Source organism: Jaculus jaculus, chromosome 13 (assembly GCF_020740685.1).
Source record: "Jaculus jaculus isolate mJacJac1 chromosome 13, mJacJac1.mat.Y.cur, whole genome shotgun sequence".
Taxonomy (NCBI): Eukaryota; Metazoa; Chordata; class Mammalia; order Rodentia; family Dipodidae; genus Jaculus; species Jaculus jaculus.
This window is the reverse complement of record NC_059114.1, coordinates 2,303,470-2,329,632: the sequence shown is the minus strand read 5'-3', so window position 1 is coordinate 2,329,632 and position 26,163 is coordinate 2,303,470. Positions and strand designations below refer to the sequence as shown.

Sequence of the window (26,163 nt, the reverse complement as noted above, 5' to 3'; positions counted from 1 at the left end):
ATTTTCTTCAACTTCTTTATTCTTGAAAAATTTTTATTTATTTATTTGCAAATAGAAAAATAGAGAAGAGAGGAGAGAATGAGAGAGAGAGAGAGAGAGAGAGAGAGAGAGAGAGAGAGAGAGAGAATGGGCACGCCAGGACTTCTAGCTGCTACAAACAAACTCTAGATGCATGTGCCACTGTACATCTGGCTTTAAGTGGGTCCTGGAGAGTTGAATCTGGGTCATTGGCCTTTGCAGGCAGGTGCCTTAATCACTGAGAATCTCTTCAGCCCCTTCTCAACATTTTTTAATGCACAGTATCCTCTTCACTGCGTTCTTCACATCTTTGTTTCTCAAGGTGTAGATCAGAGGGTTAAGGCTGGGGGTGACAATTGTGTAAAACAGAGTGAAGAACTTTCCCTCATCTTGGGATGTGGTTTTCTGTGGCTTCATGTACATATAAATGACTGTCCCATAAAACAGAGTTACTACTGTGAGGTGGGAACCACATGTATTAAGGACCTTTTTCCACCTTGCTGCTGACTTAATTCTCATTACAGCTTGAGTGATGACTCCATATGAGATGAGAATTAGTGACAGAGGCATTAGGAGAAGTATAACTCCAAGGGCAAAGACGACAACCTCCATGACTCTGGAATAGACACAGGCCATCTTAATCAATGCTGGCATTTCACAGAAAAAATTGTCTACTTCCCGGTGCCCACATCTTGGCAACTTCAAAGTCAAGGAGCAAAGAATTAAGGCACTGCCAAGACCACCCAGCCAGGCCGAGAGCACCATCTTTTGGCAAAGCTCAGGGTGCATGATGACCGTGTAGTGAAGGGGCTGACAGACAGCTACATAGCGGTCATAGGCCATCACTGCCAGCAGGAGACACTCCGTGGCCCCCAGGTCCAGGGCAAAGAAGAACTGGAGCACACACCCTCCAAATGTGATGGTCTTCTGTGGACCCCAGAGGTTTACCAGCATCTGGGGGACGATGCTAGTGGTGTAGCAGAGGTCCAGGAAGGACAAGTTCGATAAGAAGAAGTACATGGGCGTGTGGAGATGCGCGTCTAGATAGGACAGCACGATGATGGTTGTGTTTCCTAGCAGAGTCACAAGGTAGAAGAGGAAGACGACCGCGGAGATGACTCTCTCCAGCTGCGGCCGACTAGAGAACCCCAGAAGGATGAAGTCTGTTCCAGAGCTTCCATTGCTTGTTTCCATCACTTCCTGTGAAAGCCAGGGGGCTGTGTCATGGTCATTGAAAATGTATTCAACCTTAGATAGACCTGCCAATCTCTGACACTTTCTGGGCCATGTTGATAAATATCTGGTGTTCAAATTCCAGTTTTCCCATATTTACTTAAAGCCAAAGTGATTGTATAATAATGTAATAAGGCTATTGCTGTATACTGTATATCATTGAAAAGGGTTGACATTCCATTGTGTAAATGTCAGTTAGATATGAAAATACTATAAAATTTTCATAGAGAAAGAAGAAAATTTTAGTAACAACTTGTATGAGGATGATATGTTGGTTTTTTTTTTTTAAATATAAATGTGTATGTAATGGAGTATCCAGTTTTTTGTGGAGCAATGTCAGCTCATTAATCATTAAGCCATTTCTCCCTAGCCCTTTGTTAGCTTCTGGAGAAGCTCACGTGTGACCTGCACCTTGGTAGAATAAGATATATTCAAGATTTTCTTCCCAAACTATGATAGTTAACATTTGATTGTGATAAATCTTTTCTTTATCAAAGGAGCTGAACTTTAAGTGAAAAGTTAAGTGTGCCAGGCCTGGTGGTTGTTGTATGCCTTTGATCCCAGTACTTGGGAGGCATAGGTAGGAGGATTTTTGTGAGTTCGAGGCCAACCTGAGACTACACAGTGAATTCTAGGTCAGCCAGGGCTAGAGTGAGACCCTACCTCCAAAAACAAAAACAAAACAAACAAACAAATGAAAAGGTATAATTTTGGTGTAAACTTCACCATGCTATGACAGAATCACTTTTCATATTCGTTTTGGAATGTCTATGTCCCTCATCAGGATCGAGATTGTTGTTATTGTATCAATTTTTTTTGTTTCCAAACTATGCAGACATTATTGTTATTAGTGTGTCCTTGATTGCCACCATATTAAATATTCTTTCTTGCCAACTTTTATGTGCAAGTATGGAAACTATTCTTGAATACCTTTACTGTGTGATATTACACCATCTATGTAACTTCACAGATTTTTGCAGAGTAAGTAAATACTCTCAGTGCCTCTTGTCCACCCCAGACACAGGAATGGCCCTTTCCCAGGCCGTTCCTCAGAGATAGCCAGGCAGGCAATTCGAAGAAAAGGCAGTTTGCTGGAGAGCCTTGTCTTCAATGGAATTTACCACTGGAGTATTTTTTTCTTTCTTTCTTTCTTTCTTTCTTTCTTTCTTTCTTTCTTTCTTTCTTTTTTTTTTTTTTTTTTCGAGGTAGGGTCTCACTCTGATCCAGGTTGACCTGGAATTCCCTACATAGACTTAGGATGGCCTTGAATTCATGGTGATCCTCCCAACTCAGCCTCTTGAGTGCTGAGATTAAAGACATGCCCCACCTTGCCTGGCTTACATTGGAGTCTTTTTATGTAAAATACCCAATTTGCCTCAAAAAGATTACAGGAAGGAATGAACATTCATTAATCTTACTATGTCTGAACATTGAAACATCTCATTAAACACATGGAATGGTTACTCAATTATTTTTTGATCATTTAATTATTTAATTTTATTTTTGACTATTGTATACATGTGTATACTATATTTTGATCATTTCACCCCTCACATTACCTCTTGCATCCCTCTGTAGTTGAATATTTATCTATTGTTAATTTAAAAAATATTTCATTTATTTACTTGACAGAGAAAGAAGCAGATAGGGAGACAGAGACTGGGCACAGCAGGGCCTCCAGCTACTGCAATGAACTCCAGACAACTGCTCCACCTTGTGCATCAGGCTTTACGTAGGTACTGGGGAATTGAACCTGGATCCTCTGGCTTTGCCAGCAAGCCCCTTAACCACTAAGTCATCTTTCCAGCCCTCGTTTAATTTTTATGTCAGTGATTTCTGACTGTGCACTTCAGATCTAGGGTGCCCTATGCTTATAATTGTCTTGGGAGCATGAGCAAATTTTCTTTTCTTTTTTTTTTTAATTTTTATTAGCATTTTCCATGATTATAAAAAAATATTCCATGGTAATTCCCTCCCTCCCCCCCACTTTCCCCTTTGAAATTCCATTTGCATGAGCAAATTTTCATTAAAATATGCCAAGATAAATTATCCCAAGTAAGGCATTGTTATGTAAACATCAGTTAGAATATTAACATGCTATAATTATAAAGAAGAAAGTTTTAGTAGCAAGTTGTATGAGGTTGAGATGTAGTGTTTTGGTTGTTTTTTGTTTGTTTTTTTGTGGTAGGGTCTCACTTTAGCACAGGCTGACCTGGAATTCACTGTGTAGTCTCAGAGTGGCCTTGAACTCATGGTGATCCTCCTACCTCTGCCTCCCGAGTGCTAGGATTAAAGGCGTGTGCCACCACGCCCGGCTTTATCTGTAATTCTAATAACATAAACTGGGATTGGGGACATGACTTAATGGTTAAGGCTCTTGCCTGCAAAGTCAAAGGACTCAGGTTTAATTCCCCAAGACCCACATAAGACAGATGTATAAGGTGGCACATGCATCTGGAGTTCATTTGCAGTGGCTGGAGGCCCTAGTGTGCCCATTCTCTCTATCTCTTCATCTCTCTTCTATCTCTCTCTGATTGCAAATAAATAAATACAAATATTAAAAAAATAAACTGAGGGCCAGGCATGTGGTGCACGCCTTTAATCCCAGCCCTCGATAGGCAAATGTAGGAGGATTGCAGTGAGTTCGAGGCCACCCTGAGACTACATAGTGAATCCCAGGTCAGCCTGGGCTAGAGTGAGACTCTACCTCGAGAAACCAAAATAAATAAACAATAATATTAATATAAAAATAAATAAAATAAACTGAGTCTGCCTTCCTCCATATACATATTCCACCTATCCTTTTGGAGATAAATGTTACATTTCCTGCTACTAGTTTTACTGGACGGCTTTGTGCCCAGTTGAAGTGAGGAGATGGCTTTGACAGCCCAGTGCCTTCATCACCAGCCATATTGGCATTTGTTTCATTCTTCAAATGTGTTTTAGAATTTAAAAGCCATAGATTTTAAGGGCAAAGAGACCTCACGCAAAAGCCTTCTGCTAGGAATAGGGATTCTTCCCACAGGACAATAGACAACTTTTATTTGTACAAACTCAGTGACAAGGAAATCAGTTTTTCTGTAGTCACTGTCACTTACCCGTATTGGACTAAAACATCCCTAATTGGCACCACCCAGGCTCAGGCTTGGTCTGTGTATTCTGAAAGAAACACGAATGGTCAACTCACCTAACCTCCACGTCTCAGAACAGTTTTACTAAGACACAGTTGAGGCCCCACCAACTAACAAAAAGCACAAGGGTGGCTAGGAGTGACCAGTACCATAACTCCCCCTCATTATGAAACAATTGCCGTGGCTGGAGAATGGTTCAGTGGTTAAGTCTCTTGCCTACAGAGCCCACGGAACCAGGTGGTCCGATTCTGCAGTCCCCACAAGGGCCAGATGCACAAGGTGGCCCATGTATCTGGAGTTCATTTGCAGTAACTAGGGGCCCTGGCATTCCCGTCCTCACTATTTCCATCGATCTTTCTCTCTCAACGAAATGAAAAATAAATAATCAATTGTCTGTGTCTCTTCTCACTCTACTTGGAAATAAATACATAAAAATAGTTTTAAAATTATGGGGGGCTGGAGAGATGGTTCAGTGGTTAATGCGCTTGTCCCAGGCAAAGCTGGATCACAATGTGGCTGGCATGTGACCTGGAGTTCATTTCTACTGCCTGGAGGCTCTGGCGTGCCCCATTCTGCCTATCTGTCTCTCTCTCTGCTTGCAAACAAATAAAAATATTTTTAAAGTAAACAATTTAGATACCCACCAACTAACAAAAAAACACTCGTGTGGCCAGGCAAGATGGTGCACACTTTTAATCCCAGCACTTGGGAGGCAGAGATAGGAGGGTCGTCATGAGTTCAAGGCCATTCTGGGACTACATAGTGAATTTCAGGTCAGCCTGGCCTAGAGTGAGACCCTACCTAGGAAAAAAAAAAAAAAAAAACGTGTGGTGAGATAAAGTCAGATGCAACAAGGCTCATGTGTCTGCATTTCATATGCAGTGGCCGGGGGTCCTGGCTTGCCCATGATCTCTTTCTTTCTTAGTCTCTTCCTCTCACTTTCTTTCTCTCACAAGTGAACACATAAAAATCTATCTAAGATATTGGATATCTTTTAAGTTTCTTTGACTGCTCAAATCTATCTTCTCTCTCCATACAAACCACACTAGTAGGGTGCCTCAGGCCGCATGACCTTGAACTTTCATGCTTTCTTGACCTCTCTCCATTGACATCATGGTCCATCCTGGCCTCACATTAGTGAGGTCTAAGAGACACTGCCCTGTGGATGTGCAGTCTCATGTAGGAGAACCATGGGCACCTGCGATGTGCACACTTTTTCTAAGACATAGCCTGGTGATTTTAGGTGTAAAACACATACATTGGCTCTGCACTAACTTTGTGTTACATAAGTCCCTGAAATTCTTTTTATTTGGGGTAGGTTCTCACTGTAGCTCAGGCTGACCAATAATTCACTATGTAGTCTCAGGGTGGCCTCCAACTCATGGTGATCCTGCTACCTCTGCCTCCTGAGTGATGGGATTAATGTCATGCTCCACCATGCCTTGATATCCCTGGAATTCTATTTTTATATTTTTATTTGTTTGAGAGAGAAAAAGAGGGAGAGAGAGAAAGAATAAGCACATCAGGGCCTCCTGCCCATGAATTCTAGACACATGTGCCACTTTGTGTGTCTGGTTTTACATGGGTACTGGCAAATTGAACCCAGGCTATCACGCTTTGCAAGCAAACACCTTTAACCACTGAACCATCTCTCCAGCCCCAAGGCCCTGGTATTCTTATTAGTAACATTTCCCCAGGCAGAATGCTGTCCATTCAAATACAGAACTTTCCATTTTATGTGTTAACATTTCACATTTTGATTTAAGTCTCTGGTATCTATGGTGAGTGTTGTTTTAACTTCAATTTGAAAATGAGTGTGAAATGAAAAGTGAGACTTAGACCCAATGGAGCTAAAGAAATAGATGGTAAAATGAGGTATGCTATATCTTAACCCACAACCAGTTTGTCATGTTTTAACACTATGGGAATATTTCAGTTTCCAGAAATAAGTTTACTGAGGTTGGTACATTTTTTTTTTTTTTTTTGGTTTTTCGAGGTAGGGTCTCACTCTGGTCCAGGCTGACCTGGAATTAACTCTGTAGTCTCAGGGTGGCCTTGAACTCACGGCGATCCTCCTACCTCTGCCTCCCGAGTGCTGGGATTAAAGGCGTGCGCCACCACGCCCGGCAGGTTGGTACATTTTAAGACAAATGGATCAAACATATTTGAGCATAACTTGGTATACATGATTTGATATGAAGAGAAAATTTGAAATGTAAAATTTAAAAACTGCTTCAGGGCTAGAGAGATGGCTCAACAAAACCTAATGACCAGAGTTTGATTCCCCAGTGCCCACGTACAGCCAGATGCACAGAAAGGGCGCATGCATCTGGACTTCATTTGCAGTGCTGGGGGCCCTGGTGTGCTCATTCTCTCTGTGCTTGCAAATAAGTAAATAAATTAATAAATACATTAAAACTGCTTGAATATTAAAAACATGTTAAATGGACTATTTATTGATAATAAAACAAGAGTATATTGCTGGAAAGTCTAAACAGAAAATGGTAAGATTCAAAGAGTTACGACTCTGGATTCATAGAACCTGTGTGTTTTTACCACGGATCTCTGCCATTTTCTTACCATGTGAACGCGAGCCAGGCCATCGTCTTCCCTAAGCCCCACTCTCCTCACCTGTGGTTATTTCAACAGTACCTGCTTTGTGCAATGGTTGTGGGAGGACTAAGTAACATTAAGTCTAGAATACTCAGCACAGGCTTGACAGAGATTGTTGAGACACTTCAAAATCTACCAGCGATTGCTTTGAATTTTATGTCTCCCTCCTGAGCAGCATTTTTATATATATGCATGCATTTACACACCAGACACTGTGACTGGTTTTGTTTTCCTGTCACACTGAGACCCTTGGCTCTGATTTCACACCCATCCCTTCCTGTTGGAGATGGTCAGGATACTCACCAGAGCACTGAGTCACGAGAATGTGTTTCCACACAGGGAGAGCTCACAGCCATGTGTTCTAATGTAGTCCAGATGTTTTCGTGGTCTCTTAGAATGATCTTTTCCTCATTTATAATTCAGAAAAACTTCCTGTGGGACAATACATTAAAGCACTGAGAAACTGGACTAACCACCAGTTTTTCTTATACTGACATTACAATCCCATTCACACTAAAGTGTGATATTTGAACTAAAATTTAGTACAAGCCTGTGCCTTGAATGTTGGATAAAGCTAGATGTGGAAACGATGGAGAACAATTGATGAATTGGTTTTGGCTTAATGTATTTTTGGTTCAACATTTTTAAATGTTAATTGTATGCTCATCCACATTTATAGGTCATTAAACCAGAGGGCACCTCGTTGGCACTTTGTGTTCCAAGGCTCATTAGCTGTGGCTGGGAAGTACTGTGCCCCGGTCTAAAGGCTACTGTCTTGGTCTAGACCTCGGGGATTGGCGTCCACAGAGGTGATTAAAGAAACCTGTGACAATCAGAGGCCCATCTAAATAACAATTTATGAAAAGTTGCTTTAAGACAATGGTTTTCATCTCTTCCTTTTTTTTTTCTTCCTTTTTTTTTTAGAGAGAGAGAGAGAGAGAAAGAGAGAGAGCGAGTGAGAGAAAGGCCGAGGAGGAAAGGAGAGAGAGGGAGAGAGAATTAGCCATCAGGGTCTCAGCCACTGCAATCCAACCTCAGATGCTTGAGTCACCTAGTGGGCTTATGCAGCCTTATGATTGCCTCACCTTTGTGCATCTGGCCTACATGGGATCTAGAGAGTCAAACACGGGTCTGTCAGCTTCACAGGCAAGTGCCTTAACCACTAAGTCATCTCTCCAGCATATCCCCTGTTTTGTTTTGTTTTTTTTTAATTTGGTTTTTCGAGGTAGGATCTCACTCTAGCCCAGGCTGACCCAGACTTCACTATGTAGTCTCAGGGTGGCCTTGAACTCATGGTGATCCACCTCCTCTGCCTCCTGAGTGCTGGAATTAAAGGCATATGCCACCACAAGTGACTTTTTCCTTCTTTCTTTCTTTATTTTTCTTTTTTTTTTTTTTTTTGAGGCAAGCCAAACAGAATGGCCTTTTTTTTTTTATGCACAAGAGAGAAATAATTGGCATGCCAGGGACTTCAGCCACTGCAATCAAAATCCAGATGTGTGTGCCCACTTGTGCATCATCGTGCATCTGGCTTATGTGGGAACTGGAGAGTAGAACATGAGTCTTTAGGCTTTGCAGGCAAGCACCTTAACTGCTAAGCCATCTGTCCAGCCCTAGTATTTTTATTTTCATTTATTTTTTATTTTTTGGTTTTTTGAGGTAGGGTCTCACTCTAGCCCAGGCTGACCTGGAATTCACTATGTAGTCTCAGGGTGGCCTCGAACTCTTGGCAGTCCTCCTACCTCTGCCTCCCAAGTGCTGGAATTAAAGGCATGCACCATCATGCCTGGTTTATTTTTGTTGTATCTTTGAAGGAGGGTCTTGCTCTAGTCCAGGCTGACCTGGAATTCACTATGTAGTCTCATGTTGACCTTGTACTCACAATGATCCTCCTACCTCTGCCCTCCAAGTGCTGGGATTAAAAATGTGTGCCACCACACCTGGCTCCTTCTCTTTTTAGATTTCTTCAGTGCAAATTAATTTTTGAGATGGATTTAATTATTTACATATTATACTAACATTAAGTTGAAAATTGTAAATGTAATATAATTCTATGTGTAAAAACTAACACACTATTTGATTTTTTTATTTAGTGGATAATTTATCAAGGTGGAGAGTTTATGATCTGAGGGTACATTTATAGGACTGAAAATACTTGATTTTTAAGCATATTTATAAACTGACTATAATTGGTATTTCAATTATAGTGTCATCCTAGTTCCTTTTTTTTTGTTGTTGTTGTTGTTGTTTTTTCAAGTTAGGGTCTAACTACAGCCCAGGATGACTTGAATTCTTTATGTAGTTTTAGGGTGGCCTTGAACTCATGGTGATCCTCCTACCTCTGCCTCTTGAGTGCTGGGATTAAAGGCGTGTGCCACAATGCCCGGCTCCTAATTCTATTTTCAATCAATTAAAGGTGATAAATGAACAGTCCTGGGGCTATCCTGGATTCAAGGGCTTGAAACTTACCTGTAGCCTAGAGCCTGTCATTCTTCTCTTTTCCTGCCTTACTCTTAGGGTGATCATGATCTTCAATCATAGTCATTATATACTCACTTTAAGAAATAAAATAGGACTAGGGGAGGGAGAGCATTATCATGGGATATTTTTTATAATCATGGAAGTTGTTAATAAAAAAATTTTGAAAAGGAAAAAAAAAATAAAATAGGACTAGAGAGGTGGTTCAGTGGATAAGGCACTTGCCTGCAAAGCCTAACTACCCAGGTTTGATTCCCTAGTCTCAGGTAAAGTCAGATCCAGTGGTGCATGCATCTGGAGTGCACTTCCAGTAGCAGGAGGCCTTGGTGCACCACTATAAAAAAAGAAGTAAATGTAGATCTTAATCCTCATTCCCATGTAATATTTGAACAGTATGTATCCTAAAGTTTACTTGTTTGTAACCTTATGCAAAGAGCTCAAATAGTTTGTCATTTTTTTTTTTTTGGTATCTTTCTTGTGCAGCATAATTTTTAAAATATTTTTTGTTTATTTTTATTTATTTGAAAGTGAGAGAGAGAGAGAGAAAGAGGGCATGACAGGGCCTCCAGCCATTGCAAACGAACTCCAGATGTGTGCACCCCCTTGTGCATCTGGCTAACATGGGCCCTGGGGAATGGAGCCTTGAACCAGGGTCCTTAGGCTTCACAGGCAAGCGCTTAACCACTAAGCCATCTCTCCAGCCCAACAGCATAGTATTTTTTTCTAAGGTTTTTTCAATACATTTTGTATTGCGGTGGTTCACATTCCATTGTGTAGACACATTGTGACAATTTGTTTACTTGTTCATCAACATTTCAGCCAATTAGATTTTTTTTTCTTTTCTTTCAGAGAGAGTGAGACAGAGAGGGAGAATTGGCATGCCAGGGCCTCAGCCACTACGATCAAAAGCCAGATGCTTGTGCCACCTCACCTTTGTGCATCTGGCTTACATGGGATCTGGAGACAGCATTTTCTGTGGGGCCAGAAAAGCGCTCATAAATTCCTTTAGCCTGCTTTTGTCATGGGATGTTATTCTTTCTCCTTCAATTATGAGACAATTTAGCTGCATATAGCAGTTGACAGCACTGGTCTTTCAATACTTGAAATATAACATTCCAGGCTCTTCTGTCTTTTAGGGTTTCCACTAATGAATTAGCTTCTGTTTTTGTTTTTTTTTTTGTTTGTTTTTTTTGACAACTTCCATAATTGTGAACAATATCCTGTGGCAATCCCCTCCCTCCCCTCCACTTTCCTCTTAAATGCTCCATTCTCCATCATATCCCCCCCTCCTCATCTCAATCAGTCTCTCTCTTATTTTGATGTCATCATCTTTTCCTCCTATTATGATGGTCTTGTGTAGGTAGTGTCAGGCACTGTGAGGTCATGGATATCCAGGCTATTTTGTGTCTGGAGGAGCATGTTGTAAGGAGTCCTACCCTTCCTTTGACTCTTACTGTAGCAGACAGCTTCAAGTTCGCTGAGATGAACTTCCAGACCAGGCACAGTTATGGAGGAAGGGCTTTATTGAAGCTTACAGATCCAGGGGAAGTTCCATAATGGCAAAAGAAGCTGGCCTTCCTTCACAGGACCAAGCAGAGAGAGAGAATAAGTACAAGTCTAAAGGTCAAAAGCCACACAGAACACTTCAGGAACTCCAGCTAGGCACACTTTGCATATCTTCAGATTGAAATCTGAAACCCACTACCACACCTTAAGATCACCCAGTGACACTGCCTCCAGCTAGGTAGCCAGCAGATGCAAACTACAAACAACAAAGAACTGAATATATTGGGGGCCATCTATTCTATTCAAACCGCCACACTTACATTCTTTCTGCCACCTCTTCTGCAATGGACCCTGAGCCTTGGAAGGTGTGATAGAGATATTTCAGTGCTGAGCACTCCTCTGTTACTTCTTCTCAGCAACCTGGTGCCTTCTGAGTCATCCCAAGGTCACTGCCATCTGAAAAGAGAAGCTTCTCTAACCAAAAGTGAGAGTAGCATTAATATATGGTTATGAACATTAAGAGAAGTGCTTTCTGGGCTGGTTGGTGAGCACAGTATGTACATTTAGCCATATACCAGCAGATGTTACACCCCTAGGGCTCATGAGTACCCTGTTGTAGGTTTTCAGTATCAGGGATGTATTCCCTCCCATGGAATGGGCCTCCAGTCAAATTAGAGGATGGTTGGTTTCCCCCATAACAGACATGCCACTAGTGCACCTGTTGGCTCATTTGGCCTGGCTGGCCAAATATAAGGCTTGCAGTGTCCACTGCTGAGTATCTTCACTGGTGATTTCTCTCTCTCCCATTGAACTGCATGCAGCATGGCTGTTTCCAGCTTTCTGTCAGCTGGTCTACACAGAGGAGGTTTTCAGCTCAGCTCCAGCAGGATTTCTCAGTGACCTTGCAGCCCAAGTATGTGGAATCTTCAGCAATAGGGTCTTATTATCTATTCCTGGTAGGAAACCAAATGGCTTGGCAATGGCCTGTAATGTTTTGGGGGCATCAGGGACCTTCCTGGCCAACAACTCACTAAAAGGTACTCATCCCTGGCACTGAAAATTTTCTAGAAATAATCTATGGCTTCTGAGTGTTCCATTGCCCAAAAATGTAGGTTTCCATATGACTTAGTTATCTCCTCTTAGATTGTGATTAGCCCTCTCTTCACCTTTCTTTTACTCAATCTCTTCCCCTGACTTCAATTAGGCCTTTTCATCCACATTAATCTGTTCTTCTACTTACATATATTCAATACCATCTTATTAAGTACCCTCTCTCCCCCTTTCTATTCCCATTATATCTCCTTTATAACTTACTGGCCTCTGCTACTGAGTTCTATTCCTGCTCACATAGAAATCCAATCATTTGTATATGTGGGTTTTTATGTGATGGATGTGTCTCTCTTATAGCTTTCAGTCATTTTCCTTTGTTTTGTGTATTCAGTATTTTGACTATTCTTTTCTCTTTCATTCTCTCTCTTAGATTTTTCGAGGCAGGATCTCACTCTAGCCCAGGCTGACCTGGATCACACTCTGTAGTCCCAGGCTGGTCTAGAACTCACAATGACCCTTCTACCTTAGCCTTCCATGCTTGGATTAAAGGTGTGTTATCTTTATTTCTTTTAATTTTATCCAGTTTTAAATATTTTTAATATCTAATTTTGGGGTTGTTTTTGAGGTAGGGTCTCATTCTAGCTCAGGATGAATTCTACCCCTCCAGCCAGGCTACTCACATTCCTGGAAAGCTACACTGGGGCCAGCAGCTTTCGTTAGCAGCCATCTTGTGGTCCCGGCATCTCCAGTGCAATCCACAGCTCATCCTCATGGCTCCATTGGGTCTCCATGCAGGCATCCAGCAAACCTGCTTCACAGTGCCCATGGTTCTTTCCAAAACACAAGACCATGTTTCAAACTCAATGACCCTTTCTCTCCTGCATTTCTTATACTCCACAATACCAGGTAGGGTGCCAATTTGTTAATCCCAGGGGGGAATAAAGCAGACTTTGAAGAACAGGGCACTCCTTGAGCATTCAAGCCCCTTCAAAAATGTCTACATTCATCCTGTTGCCCCAGTGCAGGTCAGCTGATCCAATCTGAAAGGTTATAATCTCTCAAAATTTGCAGGTGAATGGGTAGCAGTTTAGGCCCAAAGATTTCATTTTTTTATGTGTCATATCCCACTGCTCACACTGGTTCACTTCTATGCAATGCAACTCCACACAACTTCTCTCAGGACACAGGCCATAACAGCAAGCCTCTCAAACTGCTTCTAGCCCAGTCCAAGCAAAGCTCCTTCTCACTCTCATAAGCCAAACCTCACACTCCATAGTTCTTACTGCATTCAGGTCTTTCAACTCTGACCAGAATAGTCCATCAGGCTGTACTTCCAGCACTGCAAGGCATCTCTTAAGCCAAAGGTTTCAAATCCTTCCACATTCCTCTGGAAAATCAGCTCCAAAAGGACAAAACCACACAGGTGTCTAGCAGAAACCCTATTCCTGATACCACTTTACTGTTGCAGTCAGGTTTGCATTGCTGGCAGAAATCACCCAACCAAGAGCAGCTTGTGGGAAAAATGAGGTTTATTTTGGCTTACAGGCTCAAGGGGAAGCTCCATGATGGCAGGGAAAATGATGACATGAGCAGAGGATGGACATCACCCCCTGGCCAACATAAGGTGGGCAACAGGAGAGTGTGCCAAACATTAGCAAGTGGGAACTGGCTATAACACCCATAAGGCTGGCCCCAACAATACACTACTTCCAGAAGATGTTAATTACCCAATCTCCATCAGCTATGAACCTAGCATTCTGAACACCTAAGTTTATGGGGGACGCCTGAATCAAACCACAACACCATCTCTCCAGCCCCCTCCTTCCTCTTTCTTAATAAGCAGACTGTACTTCTATTTTCTTAATAAAGAAAGGTGGCTGTCTATCATGGCTCATGTCTTTAATTCCAGCACTTAAGAAGCCAAGGTAGGATGATTGCCATGAATTCAAGGCCACCCTGAGACTACATAATGAATTCCCAGTCACTCTGGGCTAGAGAAAGACACTACCTTGAAAAACAAAACAAAAAGAAAAAGAAAAGGTGGAGGAAGGAGAGAAGTCTCAGTAGTTAAGACACTTGCCAGCACAGCCAAAGGACCTAGGTTCCATTCTCCAGTACCCACGTAAGGCCAGATGCACAGGAGTTCATTTGCAATGGCTAGAGGCTCTGGTGCACCCATTCACTCTCTCTTTCTCTCCTTCTCTCTCCCTCTTAGATAAAGAAATACATAAAGATCTGAAGATCATTTGCAGAGGCAGGAGACCCTGGTGCTTCCATTTTCCCTCTTTTTCTCCTCTCTCCCTCTTAGATAAAGAAATAAATAAACAGAGAGAAGGTTTCTCCCGCGGAGGAGGAGCGCTCTCTGCAGCGGGGCTCCTGCCCCTCCTTCTTACTCTCACCTGTGCTTCAGGGCTTGTTCTCTTTCGCATGGTCGATGCTGGGAACCACCCACGTTCACACTCCAGCCGAGGGGAGGAAGGAAGGAAGGTGAGAACAAGTCTGCTCCCACTACAGAGGAGGACCCAGCCGTGGGAGCTATCACTGCCTTGGCCCTGGGCTGGTAGAGGCCCGGGTAGGAATGCAGTTTGCAGCATGGCCGCCGTATGTCCAGCTAAGGCTTGAGGCAGAGGTGGGATGTGTGCAGAGCCTATGCAGCCCTCATCATGCCAACGAAACTGAGTTGCATTTCTCATAAAATTACAGGATAAGAGGCAAAATGACACCCCATATTACATTTTCACCTTAGAGTAGCATTTGAAATCTTTCATATTTTCCAAAAGTATTTTTATTTGCAAAAAGAGAGAGGAGAAAGACAGAAAATGGGCACAACAGGGACTCCATTAGCTGCAAACAAACTCCAGATGCATGTGCTTTTGTGTCTCTAGCTTTATGTGGGTACTGGGGAATTTAACTGGGATCGTTAGGGTTTGTAGGCAAACACTTTAACCATTGAGACATGTCTCCAGGAATCATACTTTCACTTATCTTTTTATAGTAAGTATCATATTTCATTATTTTTTTATAACATGTGATTAGTATATTATTGCTTTTTAGGTGTACATATGGTATTTTATCTACCTATAAATACCTCCTATGTATATATAGCCATTACTGTTCTTTTACACATTAAAAAATTATATGTAGTACAGATCCTACTACATTTTGAATATAGCATGAATGATCAGGAACAATAAATACATTTACATTGGTAGAGATCAGTACTTACTTAGCTTTCTACATTTCATTCTGGCTTATTTTTCTATGGAATAAATGATATTCTTCAATTATCAAAATTCTATAAAAAATTTTATCTATTTATTTGCAATCAGAGAAAGATAGAGAGTAGAGAGAGAGAAAGAGGGAGCATGGACATGCCAAGACCTCCAGCTGCTGCAAACAAACTTCAGGTGCATGAGCTACTGTGTATCTGGCTTTAAATGGGTCCTGGAGAACTGAACTCAGGTCATTAGGATTTGAAGGCAAGCACCCTAAAGACAGACATCTCTCCAGTCCCTTCTCAACATTTTTTGTTTTGTTTTGTTTTTTCAAGGTAGGGTCTCATGGTAGCCGAGGCTGACCTGAAATTCACTATGTAATCTCAGGGTGGCCTTGAACTGACAGTGGTCCGCCTACCTCTGCCTCCCAAGTGCTGGGATTAAAGGCATGCACCACCATGCCTGGCTTTTCTCAACATTTTTTAATGCACAGTATTCTCTTCACTGCGTTCTTAACATCTTTGTTTCTCAAGGTGTAGATCAGAGGGTTAAGGCTGGGGGTGACAATTGTGTAAAAGAAAGTGAAGAACTTTCCCTCATCTTGGGATGTGGTTTTCTGTGGCTTCATGTACATATAAATGGCTGTTCCATAAAACAGAGCTACTACTGTGAGGTGGGAACCACATGTATTAAGGACCTTTTTCCACCTTGCTGCTGACTTAATTCTCATTACAGCTTGAGCGATGATGCCATATGAGATGAGAATTAGTGACAGAGGTGTTAGGAGAAATATAACTCCAAGGGCAAAGACGACAATCTCAATGATTCTGGAATAGACACAGGCCATCTTGACCAATGCTGGCATTTCACAGAAAAAATTGTCTACTTCCCGGTGCCCACATCTTGGCAACTTCAAAGTCAAGGGGCAAAGAACCAAGGCACTGCCAAGACCACCCAGCCAGGTCAAGAGCACCATCTTTTGGCAAAGCTCAGGATGCATGATGACCGTGTAGTGAAGGGGCTGACAGACAGCCACGTAGCGGTCATAGGCCATCACTGCCAGCAGGAGACATTCTGTGGCCCCCAGAACCAGGGCAAAGAAGAACTGGAGCACACACCCTCCAAATGTGATGGTCTTCTGTGGACCCCAGAGGTTTACCAGCATCTGGGGGACGATGCTAGTGGTGTAGCAGAGGTCCAGGAAGGACAAGTTCGATAAGAAGAAGTACATGGGCGTGTGGAGATGCGCGTCTAGATAGGACAGCACGATGATGGTTGTGTTTCCTAGCAGAGTCACAAGGTAGAAGAGAAAGACGACCGCGGAGATGACTCTCTCCAGCTGCGGCCGACTGGAGAACCCCAGAAGGATGAAGTCTGTTCCAGAGCTGCCATTGCTGGTTTCCATCACTCCCTGTGAAAGCCGGGGGAGGGGGGGCATGTCATGGTCAATGAAAATGGATTCAGCCTTAGGTAGACCTGCCAATCTCTGACACTTTCCATTTGGGACATGTTGATATATATCTGTTGCTCAAATCCCGGTTTCCCTGTATTTATTTAAAGCCAAAGTGATTGTATAGTAATGTAATAAGGCTATTGCTGTACACTGTAACTTACTGAAAAGGGTTGAAATTCTGTTGTCATGTCACCTGTAAATGACATATCACATGCAAAAAAAACATCATGCATGGATAATAACTAGATCATAATGGATAATAGATTTGAAATGATCTAGGCATTTCTTTCCTAATGGCTCACTCTCCTAAAGAAGTGCCTCCTCGAGAGTCCAAAAGAAGAGTCTCCTCGACCTTGGGATGAGTTGGATGACTCAGAAGGCACCAGGGTGCTGAGAAGTGACAGAGGAGTGCTCAGCACTGAAACATCTCTATCACACCTTGCAAAGCTCAGGGTCCATTGCGGAAGAGGTGGCAGAAAGAATGTAAGAGCCAAAGTAAGGGTAAGACTCCTTACAATGTGCCCCTATAGACACAAAATGGCCTGGATATCCATGACCTCACAGTGCCTGACACTACACACACAAGGCCATCAGAATAGGAGGAAAAGATGATGACATCAAAATGAAAGAGAGACTGATTGAGAGGAGGAAGGATATGATGGAGAGTGGAGTTTCAAATGGGAAAGTGGGGGGAGGTAGGACATTACCATGGGATATTGCTTACAATCATGGAAGTAGTGAATAAATAAATAAAAAATAACTGTCTCCTTGCCTATTCATAAGATCAATGTGGAATAGCAGCCTCCTATGTACAGAAACTGCAAAATAAATTTTGGCAAATGGAAAACTCAAAGCTAACACTCCCAAAAGCAACACCTGTGTGACTAAGACTTCAATGATGGACTACAGTGATTGTGGAGAGGGTAATGTTACCAATCCAGAGCCAATAATATTTTGGGCTATATTAAACTTTTTTTTTTTTTTTTTTTTGGTTTTTCGAGGTAGGGTCTCACTCTGGTCCAGGCTGACCTGGAATTAACTCTGTAGTCTCAGGGTGGCCTTGAACTCATGGCGATCCTCCTACCTCTGCCTCCCGAGTGCTGGGATATTAAACTTTTTAATGGCCAATAATATTATTTCTCTACATGTGACCTGACATCTTTCTGTGACCAACTAAGATATCTATTGCTATAAGTTAAGAAATCCCACAACTTTACTCCCTTCAAGTTAAACCTATCCTGTCTCTGACATTTACTTCATTCCTCTGATTATGATAATGCTCACCCTGTCTTTTTGGCCTTTGTATACTCAGACACCTCACTGAATTCCTCCTGGACAGAATACATCCCTTCACTGCACAGTGAGTCACTGTATTCTTCATGGTCACTGAACATCCAACTGCCACAGGACTGCATGGGACACCCTGAGAGATCTAGGGACCCTCCCGCAGCTTGAAGAAGTTGGAATGCAAGTCTTTGTCCGTAGTCCCAGCCCATGCAGCCCTCTACAAAATGTCCCACTCACTCCCAGTGCTCTCCAATTTCTTTTATGCTTCCAGAGGCTGGACTAAAGGGTTAATAGGTAATTAAAGAGTTAATAGCTATCCCTAAAGCTTGTGGGCAATAAAGACGTTTGGCACCCTTCCGAGATTGATGGACCCCCCTTAGCCTAGATGGCCTTGAAGGACCAGACACCATCTAACTATCCTCCCTTAGACATTCCTGGCTGAAGAAGCCTGTTCTGAACAGGGTCACAAACAGGTACAATTTTCTTATCAACCACACTTGGCCCAGTCTGTTTTTCTTAGGATCCTCCTTATAAGCTTACACCCTAGCCTGGTCTAGTGCTTCAGCCTTCATCCTGCGGGAAAGCTGAGGCCCCTCACTGTTTCTACCAATAAACAGTCTTGTTTGTAGAGATCAAATCCGGTGTTCTATTTTGCTTTTTTCTTACATTTTCCTTACAGTGAGGAGGCGAGGAGTGTCAAAACTCCCCCTTATCAAGAAAAAATTGACTTTCTTTTTCTCTCTATTTCTCTCTGCTTGCAAATAAATAACTAAAAATATTTTAAAGAGGAAACAATTAATACCCTCACCCACTGACAAAATCCACACAAGTGTAGTGAGATAAAGTCAGATGCACAAAGTGGCTCCTGTGTCTGCATTTCATATGCAGTGACAGGGGGTCCTGGCTTGCATATGGTCTCTTTCTTTCTTTCTTTGTCTCTCCATCTCCTTTCCTTTCTCTCTCAAATGAATACATAAAAATATATCTAAGACATTGGATGTCTTTTAAGTTTCTTTGACTGTTCGAATCTATCTGCTCTCTCCAGACAAACCACGTTAGTAGGGTGCCTCAGGCCGCATGATCTTGAACTTTCATGCTTTCCTGACATCTCTCCACTGACATCATGGTCCGTCCTGGCCTCACGTTAGTGAGGTCCAAGAGACACTGGCCTGTGGATTTGTAGCCTCATGTAGGAGAACCATGGGCACCTGTAACGAGCACACTTTTTCTAAGACATAGCCTGGTGATTTTGGATGAAAAACACTTACATTGGCTCTGCATTAACTTTATGTCATACTCGTTCCTAGAATTCTTTATTTTGTTGTTGATGTTGCTATTTTTTGAGGTCAGGTGTCTCTCTAGATCAGATTGACCTGGAATTCACTATGTAGTCTCAGGGTGACCTTGAACTCATGGTGATCCTCTTACCTCTGTCTCCCAATTGTTGGAATTAAAGATGTGCGCCACCACACCCAGAAGTCCCTGGGATTTATTTTTATTTTTATTTGTTTGAGAGAGAGAGAGAAAAGGAGAGAATGGGCACATCAGCACCCCCTGTCACTGCAAATGAATTCTAGACACATGGGCCACTTTGTGTGTCTGGCTGTACATGAGTAATGGGGAATTGAACCCAGGCTGTCAGGCTTTGCAAGCACATACCTTTAACCACTGAGACATTTCTCCAGCCCCTGAGCCATTTCACCAGCCCCAAGGCTTGGTATTCTTATTAGTAATGTTGCCTCAGGCCAGAATGCTATGAATCTAAAAACTTTTCATTTTATGAGTTAACATTTCACATTTTGATTTAAGCCTTTGGTATAATTGGTGAGTGTTGTTTTAACTTTAATTTGAAAATGTGTGTGAAAGTAAAAATGAGGCTTAGGGGCTGGAGAGATGGCTTAGTGGTTAAGCGCTTGCCTGTGAAGCCTAAGGATCCCGGTTCGAAGCTCGGTTCCCCAGGTCCCACGTTAGCCAGATGCACAAGGGGGCACATGCATCTGGAGTTCGTTTGCAGAGGCTGGAAGCCCTGGCGCGCCCATTCTCTCTCTCTCCCTCTTTATGTCTTTCTCTCTGTGTCTGTTGCTCTCAAATAAATAAATTTTAAAAAATTAAAAAAATTAATTATTAAAAAAATGAGGCTTAGGTCCAATGGCGCTGAAGAAATAAAGGTAAAATGAGGTATGTTACATTTTACCTCAAACCCAGCTTGTCATGTTTTAAAACTATGGGCATATTTCAGTTTCCAGAAGTAAATTTGTCCTTATTGAGATCAGTACATTTTATGACAAATGGACCAAACATATTTGAGCATAACTTGATATACATGATTTGATATGAAGAAAAAATTAGAAATGTAAAATTTAAAAACTGCTTGAGGGCTAGAGAGATGGCTTATCACAATCTAATGACCACCAGGCACGGTGGCACACACCTTTAATCCCAGAACTTGGGAGCTAGAGGTAGGAGGATTGGCATGAGTTCAAGGCTACCTAAGACTACACAGTGAATTCCATGTCAGCCCGAGGTACAGTGAGACCCTACCCGCCCCTCAAAAAAACCCGTAATAACAAGATTTGATTCCCCAGTACCCACATAAAGCCAGATGCACAAAGGGGTGCACGCATCTGGAGTTTATTGGCAGTAGTTAGAAACCTTGGCATGCTCATTTTCTCTCTCTCTGCTTGAAAAAAATGTGTATATAAATATATAAAATAAAAACTGCTTGAATTTTAAAAACATTAAATGGACTATTGATTGTAAAACAAGAATATTGTGCTGTAATGTCTAAACATGAAATAGTAAGACTCTAAGAGTTAGGACTCTGGATTCATAGAACCTGCGAGTCTTTACCACGGATCTCTGCCATTTCCTTACCATGTGAACTCGAGCCAGGTCATCAGCTTTCCTAAGCCCCACTCTCCTCACCTGCAGCTGTTGCAACAGTACCTACTTTGTGCAATGGTTGTGGGAGGACTAAGTAACATAAAGTCGAGAATACTCAGCACAGGCTTGACGGAGATTGTTGAGGCACTTCAAAATCCACCAGCTGCTGCCCTGAATTTTACGACTCCTTCCTGAGCAGCCTTCATATGCATGCATTTATATACCAGATACCATTCCTGGGTTTTTATTTGCATCAGAGGCCCTTGGCCCTGATTCCACCTCTCATCCCTTCCTGTTGGAGATGGTCGAGATACTCACCAGAATGCTGAGTCACGAGAATGTGTTTCCACACAGGGAGAGCTCACAGCCATCACTCTCTCCTGTAGTCCAGATGTGCCATGGTCTCTTAGAATGATCTCTTCTTCATTTGTAGTTCAGAAAAACTTCCTGTGGGGCAATATACTAAAGCCCTGAGAAATTGGACTAACCACCAGTTTTTCTTATACTGACATCACAATCCCATTCACAATCCCATTCACACTGTGCGTTGAATGTTGGGTAAAGCTAGATGTGGAAACGATGGAGAAAAATTGATGGATTGGTTTTGGCTTAATGTATTTTTGGTTCAACATTCAAAATGTTAACTGTATGCTCATCCACATTTATAGGTCATTAAACCAGAGGGTACCTTGTTAGCGCTTTGTGTTCCAAGGCTCATTAGCTGTGGCTGGGAAGTACTGTGCCCCGCTGTAAAGGCTACTGTCTTGGTGTGGCCCAGACCTTGGGGGATTGGCGTCCACAGAGGTGATTAAAGAAACCTGTGACAATCAGAGGCCCATCCAAATAACAATGTATGAAAAGTTCCCTTAAGACAATGGTTTCCATCTCTTCCTTCTCTTTTTACATTTCTGCAGAGGAAATTAATTGCTGAGATGGGTTTAATTATTTATGATTTATATTAACCTTACCTTAACCATTACAAGTGTAACATAAATCTGCATGTAAAAGCTAACACACTATTTGGATTTTTAGTTCAGTGGGTAAACCATCAAACTGGAGAGTTTGTAATCTAAGTGTTGCATGTATAGGACAGAATATATTTAATTTTTAAAAATGTTTATCAGATGACCATAATTCTCATTTCAAGTATAGTGTCATCCTAGTACCATTTTCAATGAATTAATGGTAATAAATGAACACCTTTGAGGCTATCTCCATTGTAGGGCTTGAAACTTACCTGTAGCCTTGAGTTACCTGTCATTCTTCCCTTCTTCCCTTCTTCCTGCCTTACTCTTAAGGGAATCATGACCTCTGCTGGCAGTCATTGTATACTCACTGAAAGATATAAAGTATGCTCAGGAGGCAGAGGTAGGAGGATCCACATGAGTTCGAGGCCACCATGAGACTACATAATGAATTCTAGGTCAGCCTGGACTAGACTGAAACCCTATCACAAAAAATTATGCTAATAGCTTCAACAGTTTATGTACTTTTGGGGATCTATATTTTGTTAATTAACATTTTTATTTTTTAAGATTTCTCCAATACACTTGTATTATTGTGGTTCACATTCCATCGTGTGGATACATTGCAATGATCTGTTCATTTGTGCAGATAGAAATCTGGGTTGGCAGCCTTGATCTTTCAATACTGGAAATACATCATTCCAGGTCGTCTTGTTTTTTAAGGTTTTCACTGAGAAATTAGCTCATATGTTGGGTTTTTATGTGATGAGTGTCTCTCTTGCAGCTTTCAGTCATCTTTCTTTGTTTTTTATATTCAGTATTTTGACTACTCCTTTCTCTTTCTTTCTTTCTTTCTTTCTTTCTTTCTTTCTTTCTTTCTTTCTTTCTTTCTTTCTCTCTTTCTTTCTTTTTTATTAAATAGAAGCTTTTTATGGAGACATCATATGTTGGAACCATCATTTCCACCCCGCTCCCCCACTGCACGGAGGGTCTTTCCCAGTGGGATTACTGGTATTCGCTTTGTGGTTGTGGTTTATGAGCTGTGAGGACAACAGTCAGTGATTTGGGGGGGAAGCGGGCAATGCCTGTGGCTATTCCCTCATGCCCTGTGGCTCTTACAATCTTTCACCTTCTCTTCCACACATTCCCTGTACCATGGTGCATGTGCTCCCAGCCCGTTTTAGCGTTGGGCTCTCAGCACTTCTGGATTTCTGCTTTGGCGCATTTTGGGTCTCCTCTGTCTTCCCCACCCTGGCACAGCTTGTCAGGCTCGCCATGAAAGCGCTCTTGCTCCTCTTTCCAGTTCCTCTGTTTTTCCTGGGTCCTGGTTGATGTGTGAGGAGTGTTTCATCTTCTGCCAGGGAATCAGCTATCTATTTTTGTCTTTTTCACATATTTTGGTTGTCCTCAGTTCTTGCTGCCTTCTGGGAAAGGAAAATAGGTTCTCCAATGGAGAGTGAGATTGGCATTGTTAGCTTTCCCTTAATTTTTTTTTAAACTTATTTAAAAGAGAGAAATAGGGAAGGAGGGAGAGAGAGAGAGCATGAGCCAGGGCCTCCAGCCACTGAAAATGAACATGCGCCCTTTTGTGCATCTGGCTTATGTGGGTCCTAGAGAATCGAACCAGGATCCTCTGGCTTTGCAGGCTAACACCTTAACAGCTAAGCCATCTCTCCAGCTCAACTTTCTCTTTTTTAATAGGTGGTCTCTACTTCTATTGTCTTAAAATAAAGATGGGCTGGAGACATGGTTCAGTGGTTAACGACACTTGCTTGTAAAGGATGACCGCCTGGGCTTCATTCCCAGTACCCACATAAAACCAGTTGCACAAAGTGGCACATACGTCTGGAGATGGTTTGTCCCAGCAGGAGGCTTGGCGTATCTATTGTGTCTCTTCTTTCTTTATCTCTCCCTCTCCGATACATACATACATGCATGCACACATACATATCTACAAAATACACATTTTCTCCCACGGAGGAGGAGCGCTCTCTGCAGCGGGGCTCCTGCGCTTCCTTCTTACTCTCACCTGTGCTTCAGGGCTTGTTCTCTTTCGCATGGTCGATGCTGGGAACCGTCCACGTTCACACTCCAGCCGAGGGGAGGAAGGAAGGAAGGTGAGAGCAAGTCTGTTCCCACTGCAGAGGAGGACCCAGCCTTGGGAGCCATCACTGCCTTGGCCCTGGGCTGGTGGAGGCTGGGGTAGGAATGCAGTTTGCAGCATGGCTGCTATATGTCCAGCTAAGGCTTGAGGCAGATGTAGTATAAAGGCTTACTTAGACTAGGGCATGAAATGGAGTTTCATTTCTCATAAAAGTAACAGGACATGAAGCCAAAAGACACACCTTATAACATTCTTACCTCAGAGTGGTAGACCATGTGAAATATTTAATTTGTTTTTTCCTTTGGTTTCCTGAGGTAGGGTCTCATTCTAGCCCAGGCTGACCTGGAATTCACTATGGAGTCTCAGGGTGGCCTCGAACTCACGGTGATCCTTCTACCTCTCCCTCCCGAGTGCTGGGATTAAAGGCATGCGCCAACACGCTTGGCTAATATTTTTATATCTCCTCTCTCTCTTTTTGTTTTCTCAAGGTAGGCTCTTGCTCTAAATGTGTTATGTTTTGTCTCTCCATAATTATCTTTACATATTTATTCTCATTACTATTAATTTACAAAGTTAAAATTATATGCACTGAAAATTATACTAAATGTTGAATATAGTAAAAATAATCAAGAATAATGAATACATTTATGTTGATAAAGATTAACATTTATTTAGCTTTCTACATTTCATTCTGGCATTTTTTAACATTTTATTTTCATTTTTATTTACTTATTAGAGAAAGAGACAGAGAGAGAGAGAGAATGGGCATGCCAGGGTTGTAGCCACTACAAATGAACTCAAGATGCATGTGTCACCATGTACATCTGGCTTACATGGGACCTGTAGAATCGAACCTGGGTCCATAGGCTTCACGGGCATGTGCCTTAACCACTAAGCCAGCTCTCCAGCCCCTGGTTTCTTTTTCTATGTATACATGTTGTTGTTGTTGTTGTTGTTGTTTTTCCTCTCTCAAAGTCTCTTAGTCCACAGTATTCTCTTCACTGCGTTCTTCACATCTTTGTTTCTCAAGGTGTAGATCAGAGGATTAAGGCTGGGGGTGACAATTGTGTAAAAGAAAGTGAAGAACTTTCCCTCATCTTGGGATGTGGTTTTCTGTGGCTTCATGTACATATAAATGAGTGTCCCATAAAACAGAGTTACTACTGTGAGGTGGGAACCACATGTATTAAGGACCTTTTTCCACCTTGCTGCTGACTTAATTCTCATTACAGCTTGAGCGATGATGCCATATGAGATGAGAATTAGTGACAGAGGTGTTAGGAGAAATATAACTCCAAGGGCAAAGACAACAATCTCAATGACTCTGGGATAGACACAGGCCATCTTGACCAATGCTGGCATTTCACAGAAAAAATTATCTACCTTCCGGCGCCCACATCTTGGCACCTTCAAAGTCAAGGGGCAGACAATTAAGGCACTGCCAAGACCACCCAGCCAGGCCGAGAGCACCATCTTTTGGCAAAGCTCAGGGTGCATGATGACCGTGTAGTGAAGGGGCTGACAGACAGCCGCGTAGCGGTCATAGGCCATCACTGCCAGCAGGAGACACTCCGTGGCCCCCAGGTCCAGGGCAATGAAGAACTGGAGCACACACCCTCCGAATGTGATGGTCTTCTGTGGACCCCAGAGGTTTACCAGCATCTGGGGGACGATGCTAGTGGTGTAGCAGAGGTCCAGGAAGGACAAGTTTGATAAGAAGAAGTACATGGGCGTGTGGAGCTGCGCGTCTAGATAGGACAGCACGATGATGGTTGTGTTTCCTAGCAGAGTCACAAGGTAGAAGAGGAAGACGACCGCGGAGATGACTCTCTCCAGCTGCGGGTGAGTGGAGAACCCCAGAAGGATGAAGTCTGTTCCAGAGCTCCCATTATTTGTTTCCATCACTCCCTGTGAAAGCCAGGGGGCTGTGTCATGGTCAATGAAAATGGATTCAGCCTTGGGTTGACCTGCTAATCTCTGATTTTTGTCATGAGTAACTAAACTCATCTATTTTCACTTTTCTACCTGGGTCATGGTTTAAAATATTTGGTGCTGAACTGCCTTAGATTTCCCATGGTTACTTTCACCCAAAGTGATTCTACAACAATGTGATAAAGGCAATTTCTGTGTACTGTACTTCACTGAGAAGGGTTGACATTCCATATCACTATGGTTCCATCAACCTTGAGTATATGACAAAGCTGTAAAGTCCATTACACAACCGTGC

General features: G+C 42.4%; 3 protein-coding genes across 3 annotated transcripts; all 3 read right to left on the bottom strand.

The window, feature by feature from the left end:
* Nucleotides 1-279: 279 nt before the first annotated feature.
* On the bottom strand, nt 280-1,212 carry LOC101605195 (putative olfactory receptor 2W6). Its single transcript, XM_004670869.2, has one exon. It carries the CDS (start codon nt 1,210-1,212, stop codon nt 280-282), a length of 933 nt encoding a protein of 310 aa, XP_004670926.2.
* Nucleotides 1,213-15,716: 14,504 nt separating this feature from the next.
* On the bottom strand, nt 15,717-16,649 carry LOC101604906 (putative olfactory receptor 2W6). Its single transcript, XM_004670868.2, has one exon. The coding sequence runs from the start codon at nt 16,647-16,649 to the stop codon at nt 15,717-15,719; it is 933 nt and encodes a 310-aa protein (XP_004670925.2).
* Nucleotides 16,650-24,905: 8,256 nt separating this feature from the next.
* LOC123454190 (olfactory receptor 2W1-like) lies at nt 24,906-25,838 on the bottom strand. The gene has a single exon (XM_045132819.1). It carries the CDS (start codon nt 25,836-25,838, stop codon nt 24,906-24,908), a length of 933 nt encoding a protein of 310 aa, XP_044988754.1.
* Between the last annotated feature and the right edge of the window lie 325 nt (nt 25,839-26,163).